The sequence below is a fragment of the Salvelinus fontinalis genome, chromosome 37 (assembly GCF_029448725.1).
Source record: "Salvelinus fontinalis isolate EN_2023a chromosome 37, ASM2944872v1, whole genome shotgun sequence".
In the NCBI taxonomy this organism is placed as follows: domain Eukaryota; kingdom Metazoa; phylum Chordata; class Actinopteri; order Salmoniformes; family Salmonidae; genus Salvelinus; species Salvelinus fontinalis.
Window position 1 is genome coordinate 25,569,266 of NC_074701.1, and position 20,989 is coordinate 25,590,254.

Consider the following 20,989-nt stretch of genomic DNA (forward strand, 5'->3'; position numbering starts at 1 on the left):
AGCAATGATATAGATCCATATCGGCTGCAGAAGCCTCTATATATCATCAGTCAAATAACAATAATCACCATACATTCATATACACTTTTGATGCTAGCGTTCACAATAATAAAGCAACGGAAAAACCTCAAAGCAGTCCATGCGATGAACAATCATGTGTTTACCTCATCATCAGGATCAGACTCGATCATGTCCTGTTTGTTCCCAAGATGCATTGCAGAGAAGGGGAAAGATGACACAATGACAGCGGGTGGTTTATAATGGGTGTGGTTGGAATAAAACATCAGGAAATGAAAATGTAGAAGGTGAGGGCAGCAAACCATATGGGCTTGGACAAAACCATAGAATGAAATAGTCCACAGCCCACCAAAGATCCAGAAAAGCAGCAAAAAGCACAGCAATGTAATTCAGAGTTTTTGAACACCACATAGAGAAATGCCTCCATAATGTAGGTCTATTACTCTCCCACAATTTGAGCCAGGCAAATGAGGAATATCATGTGTATGACTGAATGTGTGTTTTGTGGGGGAATATAATTGGCATTGGCAATAAAAGACACAAGCAGCAGGCATTCTAACCAAACGGAGGTCAACCTCTCCACTCTGGCATCGCTGCTGTTACTGTACTCGGTCATTCAATTCATTTACATGAGGATGACATGATATGGCCCAGAGAAGATATCATTCAAATATCCACCTACCTTCTTATGAGTTGGCAGTGTGATATTCAAATTGCATATGGCAGTCTGTGGAAGACCTTTAGTGGTTTTCGGCTCTTTCAAAAATGAGAGTCGACCACATGGTTCTTGGCCCATGTCTCTGACCTAAGGATCAACAACACATGTCCAATAAAAACATTAATTGATTTCTATACAAGATATACAATAGAGTAGATCAGGGCTATTCAATTATTGTCCTGGAGGGCAACTTCTGTTTGTTGTTTCTACCTGGAAGTTAATTGCACTCATGTGTTGTCCCAGGTCTGAATCAGTCCCTGATTAGAAGGAGAGGATTAAAACCTTACGTGTTTCGGCCCTCCAGGACCGACATTGAACAGCCCTAGAGTAGACTGACATTCTTTTTTTGGTGCTTAAAAAAGTAATACGTGCTAAAAATGGAAATGAGCATTAGAGCTTACAACATGTCAGTAGGTTTGAAGGACGATCAAACTCTGGCATACCTCTATAATAGAAAAGTGTGCCCTTATTACATATAAGAAGAGGAGGAAAATGTGACGCTACCTTCACATTGAAAGGAAGCCGATTCTCTTTGAAAGAGAAAAAGTTGAAGATCAGCTGCTGCCCACTCTTGATAAGAGGAGATAAGTTGCCATAGCAATCCACATGGATAGGCTTGCCCTCCAAGACCTGTAAAATCATTATCAACAAGAGCATGTCAATTCAGATAAACCATGTATCTGTGACCTGTGTCAACATATTTTGTTTATGTGTGCAGACGAGTGTGTTGGTGCAAGTCAGACCCACCTCAATGTCTTTGCTCCTGGCCACCTCTTCAAAGTTCTCCTGTTGTTCCAGAGTCTTGTCCACCTTATCGTCCGTCATGCAGAAGCAGCGGAGGCGTGACTCCACAGGATCGTTCATCTTGGCAAACACCACAAACTTGGCCAGATACGGCACACAGATCAGCTCCCGGTATAGCTGAGAGGCCAGACCGACCGTCTCAGGAATCTGGTGACAGTCTGCAAGCCAGAACCTGAAGGTAAGGAAGAAACAGAGGGCAACGCTTAATATGTTGAAGCCAACCAGTGTCTTTTTGGCAAGGTTGATGGGGCCATAAACATTATAATGCATAAAAAAGCTTCACAAAACGTTGTTGATAACTACTGACCTAAATCCACAGACTTGCCAATGAGAGGATGGCTACACTTTCAATAGAGAGGCCGTATTATAACTTACTCTTGGAGTAAGAAGAATTGGTGATTACTACATCAAATGGCACGTAATGTTTAGATGGGTGATAGTATATTGCTCTGAGCTGAAATGTTCACCTCCATTCTATGCTCTAAAATATCTTCACCAGCTCGCACAAAAATAGTCACTACATATTTAAAATCTCCATGTTTATCAAATCAGAGGACATTCTGCAGCCTAGCAACCCTCTCAATGAAGGTCTAAGGTGTAAATCATATCGGTTTGGTCTGACATTGAAAAGTGCTGAGGCACATGACTAAAATAATCTACTGACTAAAGCCAAGCAGTGCTCTCTGGTAATATCAGGTTCTACACTGGCCACATGCTTCCCATCCTGTTATTCTTAGTCCTAACTAAGAATTCACTGTGGCCACTTAGTTAGGACTTGTTAGCGAGGTAAATCAATACCTGGGTAGTGTGTTAACTGGTTGGGGGCATGTGAGAAAGCACGGCCTTACCTGGCCGACACGTTTGTGGTGAAGGAAACACAGTCTGTGACGAAGGACAGTGGAGTGGTCCCTGTTATGTCCTCCCACTGGGCAGGAGATGTTCCACCTGGATGGAAAACCACGAGAAAAGACAAATCCCCATCCCTGGTTAGCCTCTTTTCCACCTACTGCAAACCCTGTCCTCCCATCCTGTCTCCAAGTAGGAGTGAACCTTGTTATCATTGAAGGTCTGAACCAATTTCAATGGAGGTATGTTCTCAGCCACAGAGGTTGTTCAGAACATGGACTTGCCTGTGATGCTGCAGAGGAGGCGCAGGCAGGGGGTGGAGTCTCCCCTGGGTCCACTGGGGTGGCCCTCTGCCGATCGGGGCGGTACAGGGATCGTCATGGTAATGGGCTTGTGGAACTTCCTCCTCCTGGGCTCCACGGTAACGATAGGGCTGAAGGTGGCCCTGTTGCCGAGGAGATTCCTCACCATGTCATCTGGGACGGGCTGAGCCTGAAGGGAAGGGGGAAACGAGGGATGAAAGAAGTGAATTTGTTTTAATTAGCATAATACACGTAGTACTGAGAAAAACCATTATCGTTTACAAGAATGTCATGTAAAGAAATTGCAATAGAATGAAAGTAGCCAATTCATCATGAATCAAAACCACGCTCTTAGCCAAAACGTTTGGAAATTAGGTCAAAGCTTAAAGCATAACACAAAACAGAGACTAAAGGAATTCCTAAACAGTACAGCTAACTGATTGACTTGATGTTCAGACCTGCAGGCCAACGCGTATCTTTTTGGTGAGCGCCCCCTGTGGGAAGGAGGCCTGGACCATGGGCACGGTCAGGCTGGTCAGAGTTCCACCCTCTGGACCCATGTGGTTACTCTCCTGCTTGATCCTGGACACCACCGCAAAGTACTGGGGGAAGTCCCTGGTGATGATCCGACAGATACGCTTCTTCTCCAGCTCAGCATTGCTGTCCAGTTCTGTTGGAAAACACATTACCAAACATAGATGGATGAAGGATATTCAATAAGTTATGTATGTGTGAATGACGAAGGAATGACTGGATGTGTCAGAGAGGGTATTCAATTATATTAGCAATGTTGACCTGTGTGTAACGTACCTTCGTCCATCCCGTTGAGAATGTCTGTGATGTCACTTGGATGGCAGTCGTACTGGTGTTCCTTCCATGTGTCACCGTTGTCGCTCCTCAGCACGATCAGCTCCCTCTCCTTTCCCCTCATGGAGCCGAAATGAGGAATCTCCACGATCACAGGTCTAGAATGGAGCAGAACACCCAGAGCTAGTTCAGAGCCCCCATAGAGCCAAAATTGTGGATCTTCACATTCAAAGAGCAAAAATTAAATAGAGTTCCGTGGCTTCGGGAAGGGAAAGGAAAAACCTACCCCAGAAACTGGGCTCCTGCGGGGCCGACCTCCACCAGCCGGCTGACCAGGCCCTCTCCCTCCACCATGGGTGGGGGGTAGGCAAGTTTGTGCCTCTTGGCCAGGCGGCAGGTGATGCGGGTGGGAGCCGTGCACTTCCGGGGCGGGATGATGATACGCATGCCGTTGCTTCGACTTCCTCTCATGGAACCCCCACGGGCATCCACCATGAAGCTGACCAGGAATCTGCCGGCGCAGAAATACAAATATTAGACCAGGAAGTGGGAAAAGAGAGAGAGGCAATAACCATTGACACGTGAGACGGACGAATCCCATGCTGTGACCACCTTACACCCAAACACTCCGAAAAGAGAGATAGTAGAAAGAAAATACAAGAGAGAGAGAGAGAGACAGAGATAGGATATGGTGCTTCGAATTCTCAAACTTGGCAGGTCTCACCTCTGACACTTAACAATGTCTTAGAACAACCTTTAAGACACTGAATCTGTAAAGAACTAAGAGGTGATGTAATAGAGGGTAAAGGGGAGTTTCCTGCCGAGATCAATCCCTCTGAAGCAGTGATTAGTGACTGATATTAAACACCTTCACAAATGTTTCACCCCAAGTAGAAAGTAAATGAATTCACAAATGAAAGAATGTGTTTAATACATGACGTGTTCCATTCTAATAAATAAATGCAGTTTGGGCATCCCATGAATTGTGGAAACTGGCACCGGTAGTAGTAAGCTATTAGTAGAGGAAACAAGGGAATGCTAAAGTGAAATGCCTCGTATAGTATGCCAGCTGTTTAGGTGCAATAAAGCCATAAAACCTTACCTAAGATAAAGGCACTATAATAAAGATACTGTACATGGCTGATCTGGCTGAGTTGTTACAGGAATAGTCTCTAACCTAACACCATACACAATGTTATGTACAGTGCAGTGGTGTATTTGACTGTCTACATAGTACTGTATGTTTGCCTAGGCTCGGCATCGTCTGTGTTCACTCGGCAGGACTGCTCATACATTTGAGGGGCTTCATCCATATATGCAATGTCAGAGGCACCTTAGTGAGAAAATCCCAAACACATCACTAGTACTACAGCTACACAGCGCAGATGAGAGACCAGACCGCACAGATGACACGAGCACAGAGAGCAAAGAGGAAATAGTGGAAACTGTGACATCACGGTGACATCACCAGACACAATCATCACCTGGAGTCATACTGAGGGAGCGGGGAGGACAAGCTGCAAAATAAAAACCAAAACAGTGCAGGAGGCAAAAAACTAGATTTAGTAATACAGCACAATCAATTTAGTTTTTCAGGGTCTGACGTATTTCGTCATGTAAGGCAAAGGAAAGGATGAAAAGGGTGAGACTGAAATGGAAAAATGGAGGGCATTGGAAGGGGCAGAAATGAATAAACGCTTATGGCATAACAGATAACAGAAAAAGGATTGTATAACAAAAAGGACAAGACTGATTCCTGCACATACACTTCATCATATGCACTTCACATGAAATTCTAAGCAAACACTGCAGGGTTCATTTGAAAGACCAAAGTTCACTTTTACAACAGCAATTGGCCTAGCTGGTATTCAAATTAAAGCAACTAGAAAGGAAGATGTCATCTTTTCACTCAACCCCAGTACATGAGCCCTGACAAAACCCTAAACACGATATCTTCCATCTGTACTGAGCCCAGGGCAGGACATTGGACTGTCAAGTACATTTCCAATAAGACTAAATCATGTAGTCTACAGTGCAAGTCCATTACTATTCATCCCTGTGGCTCAGCAAATTAAAATTTCACAACAGACTGCAGAAAGGAAAACCTCATAACAGTATTTCACTGCAGACAACTGCTAGCTGGGTCTTTCTTGGGCTGGTGAAATGGAGTATGAAGAGTAACATTCTCCTGTGTCTGGATTAGCTGTAGTCTGGCATGGCTAGAGCTAACTGTGGCTGGGTGTTAGACTGGCTGGCAGAGGCCTGGTTCTTACCCTGAGTGAATGGGGCTGGACACAGTGTTACTGTGATCTATTGTGTCTGGGGTCCAGCTGTAGCGCCTCAGACACTCTGCATCGTAGTCCCGAGTTACAGCCAGGTGCTGTGAAAAAGCACATGCAGGAGGAGGGTCAATGGGTGAGTTATGAAGGAGACTTAATGGTTTACGACCTAACCTGACGGTGACACTCACTGATCTACAGACAGACAGAAGAAGTGATACCTTTTGTGACCGTCTACATTTCTAACACACAATAAGAGAATAAAACACCTTACGCCTACAGAGAAGTGATCTAACAGGACTCAGACAGTCTCACAGAAACATGTTATTGTCATCGAAAACATTCAACATCACTTCAATGAAACATGCTAAATATGATTATCCATTTAACCACAACAAGTGGCAAAAGTCCAAATGAAACAATCATTTGTTTGTATAAAAATGAATCATGGGAATTTACAGTGACCAGAAGTCACATGGGAAAATAAACAACTATTTACCTCACTGAGATGAGGACCAATGAATGGGATGAGAATTTCAGAGCTCAAACAAACAAACATGATTGAAACCAGAGAGATGGTCATAGAGCATGAGCAGAGCGAGGTAACCCTGTATTGATGTCATCATATACCTTATTGAGAGGGTCAATCAAGTAGGAAAGGTCTTTACAGACACTCTGAAGCTTTAGAGGGTCGATGAGAAATCACAAATGGGACTTGAAGAGCCTTGAGATTTTTCTACCAGTCCCTACCCACTGGGCACACGTTGTCTATTCCACATTGGTTCAACGTAATTTCATTGAAATGACATGGAAACAACTTCAATTCAACCAATGTGTGCCCAGTGGGCAGTCATTGGCTAACAACTCATACATGGAGAAGATGTTGCAGTAGCTTTTACCACAAGATTGTCTTTAGCAAAGAGTGGCCTTTTAATGTTTCATAAAGACAACCTTACTTCTGATAAGTAGATCTGATTGTGCCACAAACATCACAAAACACCAAGAATGCAACATGTGATCATCATAATGAAACAGATAAACGACAGAGCGTTCTATGATGCCTCAAGCCGTGGAAAAAGCACAGGACACGTCGCTTTAATCAGTTTTTACGACCAAGTTTGAGGAAACAAATGTTTTACTATTTGAGAAAACAAGATTTACACGCATTCCAATACAAGGCTCCTCTTTGACCCAACATCTTTGCTTACATTGCAAGAGAGGTAATGGAAGTTGTGCATATTTTCGCTTTCTATAGTCACGAATCCTGGAAATTTGTTTGTCGAACATGATGTCAGTGAAGTTGGCAATATTATTTATGGTACATCAGGTTAATGTTCCTGTTTTAGATCCTGCACAGTGATCACCAAAACAAGACAAATCAGGACATTGCAGTTTGGTTTTCCCAAGGCAGCTGGAAACCTTCAGTGGCCACAGGGAAGTTTGAAACACCACTTACAGAAAATGTCCTACATGGACACAGCCCTACAAGTGTCCAACATAAACCAAACTAACAAAAAAAGCCCAAAATAGGCACTGGAAATAAACTGTTACCACAATCCAGGGGGAGGCTAAATCCATCATTGACCCCATCTCAGAGTTCACATAAAAATGTTAATCGTTTCATGCAATACCCAGAAACAGAGCACGGAGAAGAGAGGCGAAAGAGACAGGCACAGAGAAACCGAGAGAGAGACCACAGAAAAAAAGATACAAGAAAGGGGAAAAGGAATGTTAGGAGGACGTACCGTGTCCTTGGTCGGGGCGAGGATCTCCTCTATCATCATGCTGTCTCGCGCGTAGGAGCTGCGGTTGAGGGTGTTAGACCTATCCGAACTGAAGGAGCGGAGGCTGGGGTGTTTAAATGTTACCACGCAACACAGCGGGTGACAATGAACAGCAGGCCCAAACCAAAAGAAAAGCAAAAGTAAAACAAATCCATTACTACATGCAACCTCCAGGGAACTGAATCGCACCGTACAACGTACCGTATATAGTGCAGAGCAAGATTAGAGTCCCACAGCTGGGGATAGACGGATAGGTAGGAGTTATTCAGAGATGGAAATGAGAGTGAGGTCAGTCAGTTTTAACAGAGAGAGACAGCGAGAGAGAGATAAAGGAGTTGTAGGTGTGTCTGTTTATCACGAACACAGACATAAGAGGTCAAATAGAGCCTGACTAGATGTTTCAGAGAGGAACTGGATGAAGAATCACTTTTGATCTACTAACAAACAATAAGGTGGTAACTATACACTACATAGAGTATGGAACTAACTCATTTCAATAACTAAAACATGCAGATTCGTTATGGTTATTAAATAAAGATTTAGTTGTAACGGTCCCTAAAAATAATCTCAAACTACTTTGAAGTATCCTATTTCGTATTCAGTTAAAGTAATGTAGCTCATTCAATTAAATATTCGTTTTAGGATGGGCAAAGTTCTGTGTCTTTAAATTCTCAAATGACTTGGGATTGGCAGGTAGGGCGGCAGGCAATTCACACATCCGTAATAAAACACATCTGCACGTGTGAAATATGACAAATATAAGCACCCACCAAATGTGTACTATTTATCTGTGTTAGTTTGGGTGCTACAGAGATGATGGTCCTCTCTGTCTTACTGCATTCAGCTGTGCTGTGATGTGTTCCTGGTGTTGCAGACATACTGACTGAATGCAGTTGGTTGCACCCTTTGGCTTTTTCTCAAACTCTTCTTACTTGATTGTTTTAAAGGTCCAACGCAGCCGTTTTTAAAAAATCCAACTATAAAATCCTTTCTGGTTAACAATTAAGTACCTTAATGTGATTGTTTTTAATTAAAATGGTCAAACAGTAACAAAAATAGCTTGTTAGCCAAGAGCAATTTCTATATCAAGAATTTTGCTTGGAATGTCTGGGAGTGGTCTGAGTGGGAGAAGAAAAATTCTGAGAGTCGTCTGGGTGTATAAAAATTCATCTGAGTGAAAAACTAGCTGTTATTGACAGAGAGGTTTGGAACTCTTTCTTATTGGTCTATTAACTAATTTACCGCCTGGTGATGTCATCAGGCAGGCCAAAACTCCATCCCACCAAAACAGGCAGAAATTTCAAGTGGTCTTTCAAACAGCTCTTACACTAAAAGAGCATTATCATAATTTCCACAATTTCAGAGAATTATTACAACCTCATAGTGTGGAAATATATATAAAACACGTTTTTGATTGCACTGGGCCTTTAAACAATGTAGCCATGTTCTTTTAGAATAAATGTGTGTTTAACCTAGTCACGAGTGTGGGACTGCACTGTGTATGTGTGTGTGTGTGTGTGTGCCCATGCGTATGAACTGTGTGTGTGTGCGCGCGTGTGTGTGTGGAGAAAGGGAGAGCAAAAACGCAGAGCTCAGCGTGTTTGAGTGAGCATGCTATTCAGCACAGAGAGAAGCCCTTTATTCAGCACTGCAGCTGAAGTTTCTAAGCAACTCCACTCAGCCTGAATGGTCTGGCATCCCAAACCTGCTTTGCCTACTCTCTCTGTGTTGCTGCCTGTGTTTGCTCTTCACAATTCTCCTCCCTCCCTCTTTATTACCCCTCCATCTCTTTCCTCCTCTCCGCCAATCTTTCTCTTGCCAATTCAATTCCATTTTGTTTTATTTGTGCAGAGTTGCTTCACAGTTACATTTTCACGGGTGCACTTACCAGAAGTCTCCTCTCTTTTCCTTCACTCCCTCCCTCCCTACTCCCTTACCCTCTCCTTCCGGCTTCTTTCTGTACCATTTCATGCCTCTCAGTGGCTTTGATCAATCTGCCTCTGTTCCTCACCCCTTCCCTCGTTGCTATTCTAAACACTGCCATGTCTATTTCCCTCAATGCATTCTGCTTTCTCTCACCATCTCTATTTCACTCTTACTGTCTCTCCACGAAGCAGTGTTATTTGATCTGGAAAAAAAGTTAACATTTGCCTATCTGTGTCAGTTTAAAGAGTTGGTTGTGCGGATGATTGCTCTGTCAATCATCAGATAGATCCAAGGTAAAGTGTGTGTGTGTGTGTGTGTGTGTGTGTGTGTGCACGTGTCTGTCAGATAGGTCAATGCGGGATTTTTAGACAACAAGCCATTGAGGCCTTGAGGTTTCCATCTCTGCATACCAGAATGGGTAATTTTAAGGATTATAATATCTCCAATCCCTTTGTAAGCAATACTGCAGTACTGTTTGATTGATACTGATTGAAAATGGACTGAAACATATTGATCCCTGGAAGTTACATAAAGTGACACCTTCAAAGAAATTATAAAGGGGAGGGTGTCACCTTGAACCACACCATACAAAAAGATGGGTTAATCAACTCTAACCAAAGCACCTGCCATTATTAAGACATAACACAAAACAGTCACATTCATTTTCTCATGTACTCTATTCATAACTTGTATTAAATATTACTTGGTTTATTTGCAAATGATGAGGGTTTTATATTGACTGATGAGAAAATAAGGTGATGAAAAATATTAGTGAGCTCGAAAAAGGTTTCCCAAATAAAGTCACCAAAAAACTCAGGGAAAGTATACCAGAAAGACTGACTATGGTTCATGGAGTCACAACGCACAGAGGATGAGTCAGGGGAGGGAAATATGTTTGGTGAAATGTGCTTTCTGCTCTTACCTGATCCTAGGGCTAGAGTGAGAAACAGAGAGTGCAAGAAAGAAAAAAAAGGAAAGTAGAAGAGAGTGGTGAAGTGCAAAGCATTTTGAAAACGTCCAAGCAGAGAGGTGTTTTTATTTTCATGTGACATCGATGCTCTGCTTTTGCATGGGGTATGCTCCAAGCCTGGGCTTGTAGTCTTTCTTTCTTTTCTTTCTGTGTCTGTGTCGGAAAGTGTGGCTGCATTCGGAAAGTATTCAGACCCTTTGACTTTCTGCACATTTTGTTACGTAAACAGCCTTATTCTAAAATTTATTAAATTGCCCCCCCCCCCCCCCCCCCTCCATCATCAATCAACACACAATACCCCATAATGACAAAGCAAAAACAGCTTTTAGAAATTTTTGCACATTTATTTTAAAAAAAATATAGAAAAATGAAATATCACATTTACACAAGTATTCAGACTATTTACTCAGTACTTTGTTTAAGCACCTTTGGCAGCTATTACAGCATCGTCTTCTTGGGTATGACGCTACAAGCTTGGCACACCTATATTTGGAGAGTTTCTCCCATTCTTCTCTGCAGATCCTCTCAACCTCTGTCAGGTTGGATGGGGAGCTACTTTCAGTTCTCTCCAGAGATGTTCGACTGGGTTCAAGTCTGGGCTCTGGCTGGGCCACTCAAGGACATTCAGAGACTTGTCCCGAAGCCACTCCTGCGTTGTCTTGGCTGTGTGCTTAGGGTTGTTGTCCTGTTGGAAGGTGAACCTTGGCCCCAGTCTGAGGTCCTGAGCGCTCTGGGGCAGGTATTCATCAAGGATCTCTCTGTACTTTGCTCCATTCAACTTTCCCTCGATCCTGACTAGTGTCCCAGTCCCTGCAGCTGAAAAACATCCCCACAACATGATGCTGCCACCACCATACTTCACCGTAGGGATGGTGCCAGGTTTCCTTCAGACGTGACGCTTGGCATTCAGGCCAAAGGGTTCAATCTTGGTTTCATCAGACCAGAAAATCTTGTTTCTCATTGTCTGAGAGTCCTTTAGGTGCCTTTTTGCAAACTCCAAGCGGGCTTTCATGTGCCTTAACTGAGGAGTTGCTTCCGTCTGGCCACTCTACAATAAATACCTGATTGGTGGAGTGTTGCAGAGATTGTTGTCCCTCTGGAAGGTTCTCCCATCTCCACAGAGGATCTCTGGAGCTCTGTCAGAGTGACCATCGGGTTCTTGGCCCTTCTCCCCCGATTGCGCAGTTTGGCCGGGCGGCCAGCTCTAGGAAGAGTCTTGGTGGTTTCAAACTTCTTCCATTTAAGAATGATGGAGGCTCCAGACATTTTTTGGGTACTGTTCCCCATATATGTGCCTCAACACAATCCTGTCTCGGCGCTCTACGGACAATTCCTTCGACCTCATGGCTTGGTTTTTGCTCTGACATTCACTGTCAACTGTGGGACCTTATATAGACAGGTGTGTGCCTTTCCAAATCATGTCCAATGACTCCAATCAAGTTGTAGAAACATCTCAAGGATGATCAATGGAAACAGGATGCACCTGAGCTCAATTTTGAGTCTCATAGCAAAGGGGTTAAATACTTATGTACATTTTTTATTTATTTAATCCATTTTAGAATAAGGCTGTAACGTAACAAAATGTAGAAAAAGAAAAGGGGTCTGAATAGTTTACGAATGTATGTGTGTGTGTGTATAGACTAGTGTGTGGCCCAGTCTGAGAGCAAACCATGCAAGGCCAATGTCATTAACAGAAAGGTAAGGGGAAAAGAAAGCAGCTGCTCGGTACCATACATTAACCAATCAATACAAAAGCAGAACATTTCCAGGACTGCAAAGAATCATGTCAGCAATATCTTTTCACCACACATATTCAACCAGTTTACTTTGCGATTCAAATAACAGCATAATGACACAGGTGTATCATAGCACAGTATACAGGATAGTACATGGTAACATAGTTTATAGATGCAAAACGTTATCAGAGAAAGTCCTTGATTTAGACATCATCACTAACTTTTACTGACTAAGCAGCCGTCAATACATTTGTCACATGGCTTTGGGAATTGGTGACATGAACTTCCGAAAGCTTCTCTAGAGATGATAAAAGTGACACAGCCTTATTCAAACACCCGGACTTGATTCATCAAACCAGGAACAGCTGAAATGAGTTCACGCTTCATATTGAAATGATGTGTTAAACAACTGACACCATCCATTATAGCCTAAAATCTGATCTAACTCCTCTTTCTTGATTTGTAAAACAGTGGTTCTGTTTTAGGCAGTTTTTGGACCATAGTGTGCTGCTGCCTGATACCGTCGTTGTTTTTAGTCAGTCGACCCTTCCCATGCATTTGCCAGCTGTCAGGGGCTCCACAATAGATGGCCAATGATGTGCTGTGGGTTATACAATACTCATCTAATGTGATTATGTATTTTCTCCCAAGCTTGCCTGTTTTCTACTGGGTACTCAACTCTTAGCCTACAGCTGGTCATCCTCTCTTTGAATACTGTAGTGGGCAAAAACGTATACATATCTGACCAAAGGCAATATGTATACGTGTAGGTATCAGTGACGTTGATCAATAGTCATTCTATGGCCCGTAAAATACTCAAACTGCTGAATCATGATGTCATGCTGAACCAAGTGGTAATAACATATCTATTACATCTTCATAACATATATTTCTATGAAGGACACTTAACTCACCACAACTTCTTACAATTTCACTGCTCCCATACAGTATCATCAACATATCAGCACATCTTAAACCTGTGTGTATAGGATAAACAAACGCACTGGCAATGCCAAACATGACATCGCGGTCAAGAGCATATAATGTCATAATAGTGTCACATACCTCGCTGAGCGGACTCCTATGCTGAACCCCATGTAGCCCTCCTGTGGAAGAGAGTCGTCCCCCAGCTCCTTGAGGTCCTGGGGCCGCAGATATTTGTCAGTGTCACCGGTCATTGCATCCTCACCTGGTGGAAAAGTCCCCAATCATTACTTCAAAGGCAATCCGAGCAAGAAGAGTGTTGCAGTACTCCTAGAAAAATCTTACCACCACTTCATTATAACAGGCCTCGGATAATTCATCAGTGTCACTCTGATAACTAGTGGGCCAGAGTAGTAGGCCCTATGCTCAGTTGGTAGGCTACTCATTGGGCTATAGTGAAGCTAAATAGCAGCATCAACACTCATATGTCTAGGCTACTTGAAATGAATGACATGGTAATAAATAAGTTACAATCTATTCATAGGCTAACGAAGTCCACTAGCTTGGAGATAGACAAAAGCTACTTGCAGCATAGCTCTTCTGTCCAGTAAAACCAAACGCAGTTTGTATTGACACTCAAGCCAAAAAGCGCTGGGTGTAATTAAACGCTAGTAGAACTCAAGCAGCAAGAGCACCTAGATTATCAAGGTGAAAAAAAAACAGCAATCCTTGCCGCGACAATGTATCCCCTTTCCCCCTTCTGACCGACCCCAGCCTGCAACACATCAATCTTCCACCGCAGCCCCTCCCCCGGCAGCCCCAGTACCTCAGATAATGCCGCACTTTTGCTCGGATGGGCTACAATGTCGTTACAGCTCTTTGCTACATTGCAACACTGGTTCCTTCAAACACGCTCGCTTTCACACACTGACTGTAGAACGTCAAAGGTGAGTAATGTTTTTCAAAGCCAATGCAGTACTGAAGGCTATACTGTACGTCATAGCAAGCAAGCGATTATCTTCTCCCTCTCCCAGCTCTCTCCCTCACACGGCTCTCTCCCGCCTCAGCTACGCTGTAGCCTACAATAACTCGATTGCGTACGAAATGGCTTTATGCACCAGTTCCCTGTATCACCTCCATTCGACAACACTTCTCCATAAATATGGCCTTTATGACTTACATAGAAAAACAGCCATGTCCGTCAACACTCTTATTATATTCCCGTGTTTGTCTTTATTTTCCAATTATCTGCAGAACAGTTAACTCCCACCAATAAATCCAGAGAGAGACGAGAGGCGTAAAAAAATTCCAATCCATTCATGTGGTTGCGGCTGAAAGAACTCGAAATCGAACTGTCCCGTTTGTCTGTCCTTCCAGCCAGGGACTGTCCGAAAGCCTACTGTAACTGCTGCAATTGTTGCTAGTGCAGGGACTGGCTGCACCTCTGCCGCTGCCGTTCCGTCTCTTGCTGCAAACAAAGTTTAAACTATGCGGAGTTTTCCGGGTAGAGCACATCCCTGAGCGAAAAAGTAAAAGTAGAAGACATTTAAATTCGCGATAAGAGGTTTCTTTGCTTTTCGGCTCAGCTAAAGCTCATATCATTGGATTTGGAGAGAAAGTTCACCAGTCCGGATAGCATCTTCGTCAATTCAGGCTGAATTGCAACGAAAACACAGTGGCGTTTGAATAATGTTTGTGGTTTGTCTGTTGCGCAGTAATCTGAGTGTAATCCAGAATGTAAACAAATACTTATTTTAGGACACAGGATAAACAGTTTGGGGAGACTGAACTGAGAAAGAGTCTTTGAAGAACAACCCACTAGGTTTTTTCCTGGGGAGGGGGGAGGACAGTGAAAAACTGGCTGCAATCCAAATGGGTGGACCAAAACTGCCCCCCAAAATGGATAATTGGTTCATCTTTTTGTCTCTCAAAGAAAGTAGCCTACATATACCTCCATAAACCATTACTCCTCTGAAATCATGACTAGTGATCTCTTTTAGACATGGTGATCTAAGGAATGCTTAGTGGGATCAGCGTGCCACTGCACTCTGACTACAGCAGGACAGGAGTGACCTGTCATGGCCAATTGGATTGCCCTCCATAAGGTGACTGAGAGATGGCATGCACTGTGGACAGATTACTGGTGTAATGCATGGTCAGATGTAACACCATTATTCAGTAAGACTGTCAATGACACATTCCCAGAGGATAGGTTTTCAGCATAAAGTTTACATTACATGTTTTATCATTTAGCAGATGCTCTTATCCAGAGCCATTTACAGTAGTGAGTGCATACATTTTTGTTCTTTTATGTACTGGTCCCCCATGGGAATCGAACCCACAACCCTGGCATTGCAAGCGCCATGCGTTACCAACTGAGCCACACGGGACCATATCTGCCTCTGTCAATCTTACACCTAAGGCCATATAGCAATGTAGTAAACTGTGAGGATAACCTCAACAGCTGACATGAGGTAAACTATTTGTTACCAATTTGATTATAGCATTACAGTAATGTATGAGAGGCCATTACAATGTGGAAAGCATTGAACTTGGAGAGCAGTAATCATTGCAGTGTGTGTTTATCAGCCCTGATGTAGACACAGTAAGCACCATCTCTGATCAGTCAGCAGGTGAGTTTGTGGAACTTGTTGAGTCCAGCAGTATCATCTGACACAGAAACTCCACACCCCTCTCTACAGTTACCTAAGCAACACTCCATGGACAAATGTATCCATTTTACAGTAGTGTCCGTTAAAACTGCTTCCGAAACACTGGGTGACAACTGAAATGCACTGCAAAAAAGTGAAATCTAAGCAAGACTAAATATCTTATATTGTCTTATTGTCCCGCCTAGTTAAAACGTTTAAATAAAAAATAAAAAAAGATATTAAGGTAAAATATCTTGAAAAATATCTTGAAATAAGATACATTTCTTGTATTAAGCCTTTTTTAAGATAAAAAAATAAATATTAACAGCCAATGACATTGGATAATTTAGCTTGGTAAGAAAAAAACGAATTATCACTCAATATAAGCTATTTAGGCTAGCTTAGATTTCACTTTTTTTCAGTGCATTTCAGTTGTCACCCAGTGTTTTTGAAGCAATGAATAACAAAGTTTTTCCTGACAACTACTCATACATTGGTATTCAAACAGCCAGCAAAAGAGTGCAACTTGAGATCGGTAACCTGTAGCAACACTTGTCCCACACACTTTACTAGTTACAAGTAGTGTAACTGTGTAGTTACAAGTAATGTATAGTAATTTATTACTCTATCTTTACCCAAGATATTGAAATACCATGTAACTACATGCATGGTATTTTGGCAACAAAGTTAAAAGCACCATAATGAATGTGGAGAAACTCAGCTTTACTACAGTAGGAAGCCCATCTTCTGAAAACACCAGAAACCCTACCTCTTCAAAGAGTCTCTTCAATAACCCCACAGAACCACCCCCCCCCCCCCCCCCCCAAAAAAAAGGCTTGTGAACTGACACTCTCACTTTTTTCCCCTTTTCTAGCTCTGACATTGCTGATAGCTACTTTACTGAAGGAACATGTACTTACTATGACTATGATATGTGGTTGTCCCGCCTAGCTGTCTTAAGATGCACTAACTGCAAGACGCTCTGGATAAGAGTGTCTGCTAAATGACTAATATGTCAAAATAAAAACAACATGTAAAAGGAAGGCCTGTCCCTCAAAGCACAAATTGCTCTAGGGCTTGAATACTTAGCTACATGCAGTGTAACCAGAATGACTGTGGATAAGTCACACCAAATAAACAGTATCTTATCGCAAGCAAAATAAAAGTCCAAAAGCTCAAACACAAATGTAATTTGTGTCCGAGACTTACATTCTCTGCTGATTTACATTTGGTGACATCAACTACTGATATGTGGATCAAACAAGATACTCAGAGAAAGCTGCATTTCAGTGTAGGAAGCAGAGAGAAAGAGGTGGGTTCTGGCTAGCGTGTTCCAGATTGCCAGACAAACTCCTAGCAACAGCGGACAGTCAGTGAAGCAGCGTATCAGCAATGATGGCGAGATGGTTAGCTTTCCAACAGGTGAGGTGCAGTTGAAGGAATGGGGTTACGTGAAAAGAGTGAAACAAAAACAAAACTACTGCGTAGAAAAATGGGGCAAATACCTTCGTCAACATCTGAAATACAGTCGTCATTGAGAATTTCCGGCGCATTAGCCTTAGCTGTGTGATTTGAATACATACAGTTAATGGAATATTAATAAGGCATCAAATGGCACACTTTCACTAATATGAGATGCAGCAACGCATACTATATGAATCACATGCCTTGAATACACAAAACACAGGTTAACCCCAATCGGTCAACTCACTGTCAGCTTATGGGGTAATGCACGGCTTAGGTTAAAGCGAAGTTTTGATACAGTCATATCAACCACTTATACTCATACCTTCATCGTCAGACATGTCCAGAAACTCGTTCATGGTCTCGGGGATGTTCATTTTGTGTTTTTCTGTCGCAGTCTGTTGATAAAAGAGTCCGACATGAATAATGCAGATGAATGCTACTGTGCCCAGTGGCCCCTTATTGGCCCTGGGTGTCACTATTATTAAATCCCTCCTGACACGTCGACAGATCTATTTGAGGAGCAACAGGATATTCAAACTGGGCTTTTCACACAGTTAAGCATGTGAGAGAACATTCCTGGAATCACATGCAGTTACTCTTGTATACCGTTTCAGGGCCAAGTACTAAATTGAGATACGCATACAGTAACTCATCCAGTGATGTCATGGTTTGAGTTGTACACAATGTGCACACCTCATGTTAGGATTCGGCCCCATGTCATTAGAGGAATAAACAACTGTTTATTCATTTACTATGTACTTTCAGATCCCCACACACAGATACACACACAAGGTCAGTGAAGTGCAAGCACATGGTCAGATGACAGAAACACATACTGTACATGGAGACAGACCACTAGTCTGGATTGGCATGTTTTTTCAACCACTAGGAATGCAAATCGACCGTTTGCTTTGCGTCACCATAACACACAAGCAGAGATCAGCATGCTATGTACTGCAAACTGCCTCAAGAGTGGTACCCGGCCTACTGTTTGGGTGTGTGAACCTGTGATCAACACCTACTACCTGTACAGCAATGGAACACAAATCAAGTCTTCCACCGCTGCGGTGTCAGTTGAGATAAAGGCCTGTGTTCATGCCTGGTGAGTGGACTCTCCATTTCATGAGTTACAGTCAAATTGAGCGCCAGAAGCAATATTCACTGGACAAAGACAAGCTGTAACATTGGGGCTAGGCCCCACTGGTCCACATGAAAATACATAGACGAGCAGGCAGACAGACAGACAAACAAACCTACAGAAACATAAATATACAGACCAATGACAGACAGACAGAGAGACATAAATGGCATGGCGTCTTACCACAGAGGTCAGATTCTCATCAGTCACTGGCCTGAGAGTGTCCACCACTGAGATGTAACCAAGACGACAGGCGATGGACAAGGCTGTGCTCCCGTTCTGCGAAGAGGGGGGAAAGAAATGATGTAGGTTGTAATATGTGTTTGTTTTTACTTTGTTAGTGTGGCAACATTAGTGCTGTATGTGGGGGTGTATTTAGTGCTGTGTGTGGGTGTGTATTTCTGTGCTTTGTGAATGTACAATAATACTGTATATGTATGTGTGTGTGTTTCTGTGTAGAAGTCTGTTTTTAGTGTGTGTGTGTGTGTGTGTGTGTGTGTGTGTGTGTGTGTGTGTGTGTGTGTGTGTGTGTCTGTGTGTGTCTGTGTCTGTGTCTGTGTCTGTGTCTGTGTGTCCATTACTATGTATGTACTGTTTACTATTGTATGTGTCCTGCTGCTCTGTGTAGCCCTGCTGATCCAGGCCTCTGGAAGAGAGCTGCTGAGACAGCAGGTTTTCCCATCATGCCTCACTCACCGCGGTCAGCTGATTGGCAGAGGCTCCGTGCTGCAGCAGCAGGTTGATGATGTGGGTGTGGCCCTGCTGCGCCGCCTGGTGGAGGGGCGTGTAGCCGTTCTGCAGACAGCGACAGAGAGAACGAGAGGGAGGGATGATAGTGAGAGGAAGAACGAGATGGAGAGAAATTGAGGGGAGTGGGGAAAGGAGGTGCAAAGTGAAAACATGAAGGAGAAAATATAAACAGGAGGATAGCAAGAGAGTGACGGAGGGGGAGAGGGAGTGAGGAACAGAGGGAAGGAGGGAGTGGTACCAAAACAAAGAGAGTGCTAGCAAGAGCCAGCGAGAAACACACAAACTGACAAAGGTAAATAAGCTCAGCTCACATGAACACCACATGGGACAGACTTTCAGTTGTTTACCTTTGTTTTGTCATCAACTCTGGCCTGGTTCTGTATGAGGAAGTCTGCCATCTTGACGTTGCCATAGTGACAAGCCACATGCAGCGGAGTGTATCCCATCTGTTTTACCCAAGGGCAAGGGACCGAGAGAGAGAAGAAAGGAAGATGTGAGCTTGTTACTTCTCGTTCTGTGACATCACAGCCCTTGTGTGACCAGGAAGTAACTAACATTACATTTACACAAGTGTGACACAAAAATCCTATTATACAACAAGAACTTCATAACACTTCTCTAATAGAGACACCTGATAGAAAATATGAATGAATGAACAGCCTTGGCTGTAAACCAGTGTGCTGCCAGCACAACACAGTGTGTAACCTTGTGCTACTGCAGATCTCTCTCTGTCTGTGTCCCTGTCTAGTGAACGTGAGCAGCTGATGGGCAGTCTGCTGCACCAAGCAGGGGAGGTTACTGGTAGTGACGCACATACAGACACAAACACCTGCCACTCAGGTGTCTTCTAATCCTTTATTCATCCCACACCTGAGAACACAGTGCTGCAGCCAAGTGTGTGTGAGAGCAGGTGTTTATCTTTCCTTCAACATTTTATCGACCAGTGTATAGAATGGTGGAGACAATAGATACACACACGTAACATCAATACATTATGTCTGTAACTTCATTGTGTTGTGGGGTTTTATCACTATTCTAAACACATGAATTAACCATCTACAACCCCTGGTCTATCATTGATAAGGAGAGTTGAAATCAAGGGCATCTCTCTGTCCCACAGTCTTTCACTGTGATAGTCTGTACAGTCTGTTCCCTGTGGTTGCCGTGGAAACAGCATGACCTTCACCTTTGTCGAGGGGTCAACATCCGCCCCCTGGTTGAGCAGGACTTCCGCCACGTTGACTTTGTCCTCCTGCGCCGCTAAGTGGAGAGGTGTGAGACCGCTCTGAAAGAGATACGCGCAATCGCACACACACATTTAGAATTTATTTTCCATGCCGGGGGGTATCATAGCTTTGTCAAAGCAATGGCTCTTTATTCATATTTGTTTTTAAAGAGTCACAGGGATAGTTAGCTAGATAGGAGGTTGTTTTTAAAGAGTCACAGGGATAGCTAGCTAGATAGGAGGTTGTTTTTAAAGAGTCACAGGGATAGCTAGCTAGATAGGAGGTTGTTTTTAAAGAGTCACAGGGATAGCTAGCTAGATAGGAGGTTGTTTTTAAAGAGTCACAGGGATAGCTAGCTAGATAGGAGGTTGTTTTGAAAGAGTCACAGGGACAGTTAGCTAGATAGGAGGTTGTTTTTAAAGAGTCACAGGGATAGCTAGCTAGATAGGAGGTTGTTTTTAAAGAGTCACAGGGATAGCTAGCTAGATAGGACGTTGTTTTTAAAGAGTCACAGAGATAGCTAGCTAGATAGGACGTTGTTTTTAAAGGACTTGGTAAATCCAGCGGCTCCTTTTGAACTCCTTTTGAAAATGAGAGACTCAGCTGTGGTCTGATTCGCCATGCTAAAGACGGCGCTATACAG

At 43.1% G+C, this 20,989-nt stretch overlaps 1 protein-coding gene across 25 annotated transcripts in view; it reads right to left on the bottom strand.

The window, feature by feature from the left end:
• The window catches only part of LOC129836424 (ankyrin-3-like), a 153,209-nt gene that overhangs the window by 22,916 nt on the left and 109,304 nt on the right, over nucleotides 1-20,989 (bottom strand). For 11 of the 25 annotated variants that reach the window (XM_055902562.1, XM_055902576.1, XM_055902558.1 and 8 more), the window contains 19 exons: nucleotides 20,307-20,405; nucleotides 19,468-19,566; nucleotides 19,067-19,165; nucleotides 18,554-18,649; nucleotides 17,555-17,627; nucleotides 17,271-17,327; nucleotides 13,256-13,379; nucleotides 7,520-7,622; nucleotides 5,769-5,875; nucleotides 4,980-5,012; nucleotides 3,782-4,006; nucleotides 3,499-3,653; nucleotides 3,147-3,358; nucleotides 2,671-2,878; nucleotides 2,389-2,485; nucleotides 1,484-1,712; nucleotides 1,241-1,366; nucleotides 701-823; nucleotides 165-194 (listed from right to left, as the gene is read on the bottom strand). In XM_055902562.1, coding sequence (XP_055758537.1) covers nucleotides 165-194; nucleotides 701-823; nucleotides 1,241-1,366; nucleotides 1,484-1,712; nucleotides 2,389-2,485; nucleotides 2,671-2,878; nucleotides 3,147-3,358; nucleotides 3,499-3,653; nucleotides 3,782-4,006; nucleotides 4,980-5,012; nucleotides 5,769-5,875; nucleotides 7,520-7,622; nucleotides 13,256-13,379; nucleotides 17,271-17,327; nucleotides 17,555-17,627; nucleotides 18,554-18,649; nucleotides 19,067-19,165; nucleotides 19,468-19,566; nucleotides 20,307-20,405 — 2,295 coding nt within the window. Of the gene's footprint in view, nucleotides 1-164; nucleotides 195-700; nucleotides 824-1,240; nucleotides 1,367-1,483; nucleotides 1,713-2,388; nucleotides 2,486-2,670; nucleotides 2,879-3,146; nucleotides 3,359-3,498; nucleotides 3,654-3,781; nucleotides 4,007-4,979; nucleotides 5,013-5,768; nucleotides 5,876-7,519; nucleotides 7,623-13,255; nucleotides 13,380-13,940; nucleotides 14,246-14,294; nucleotides 14,944-17,270; nucleotides 17,328-17,554; nucleotides 17,628-18,553; nucleotides 18,650-19,066; nucleotides 19,166-19,467; nucleotides 19,567-20,306; nucleotides 20,406-20,989 lie in introns of those variants that run through there. The other 14 variants (XM_055902579.1, XM_055902561.1, XM_055902578.1 and 11 more) reach the window with 9 other exon arrangements.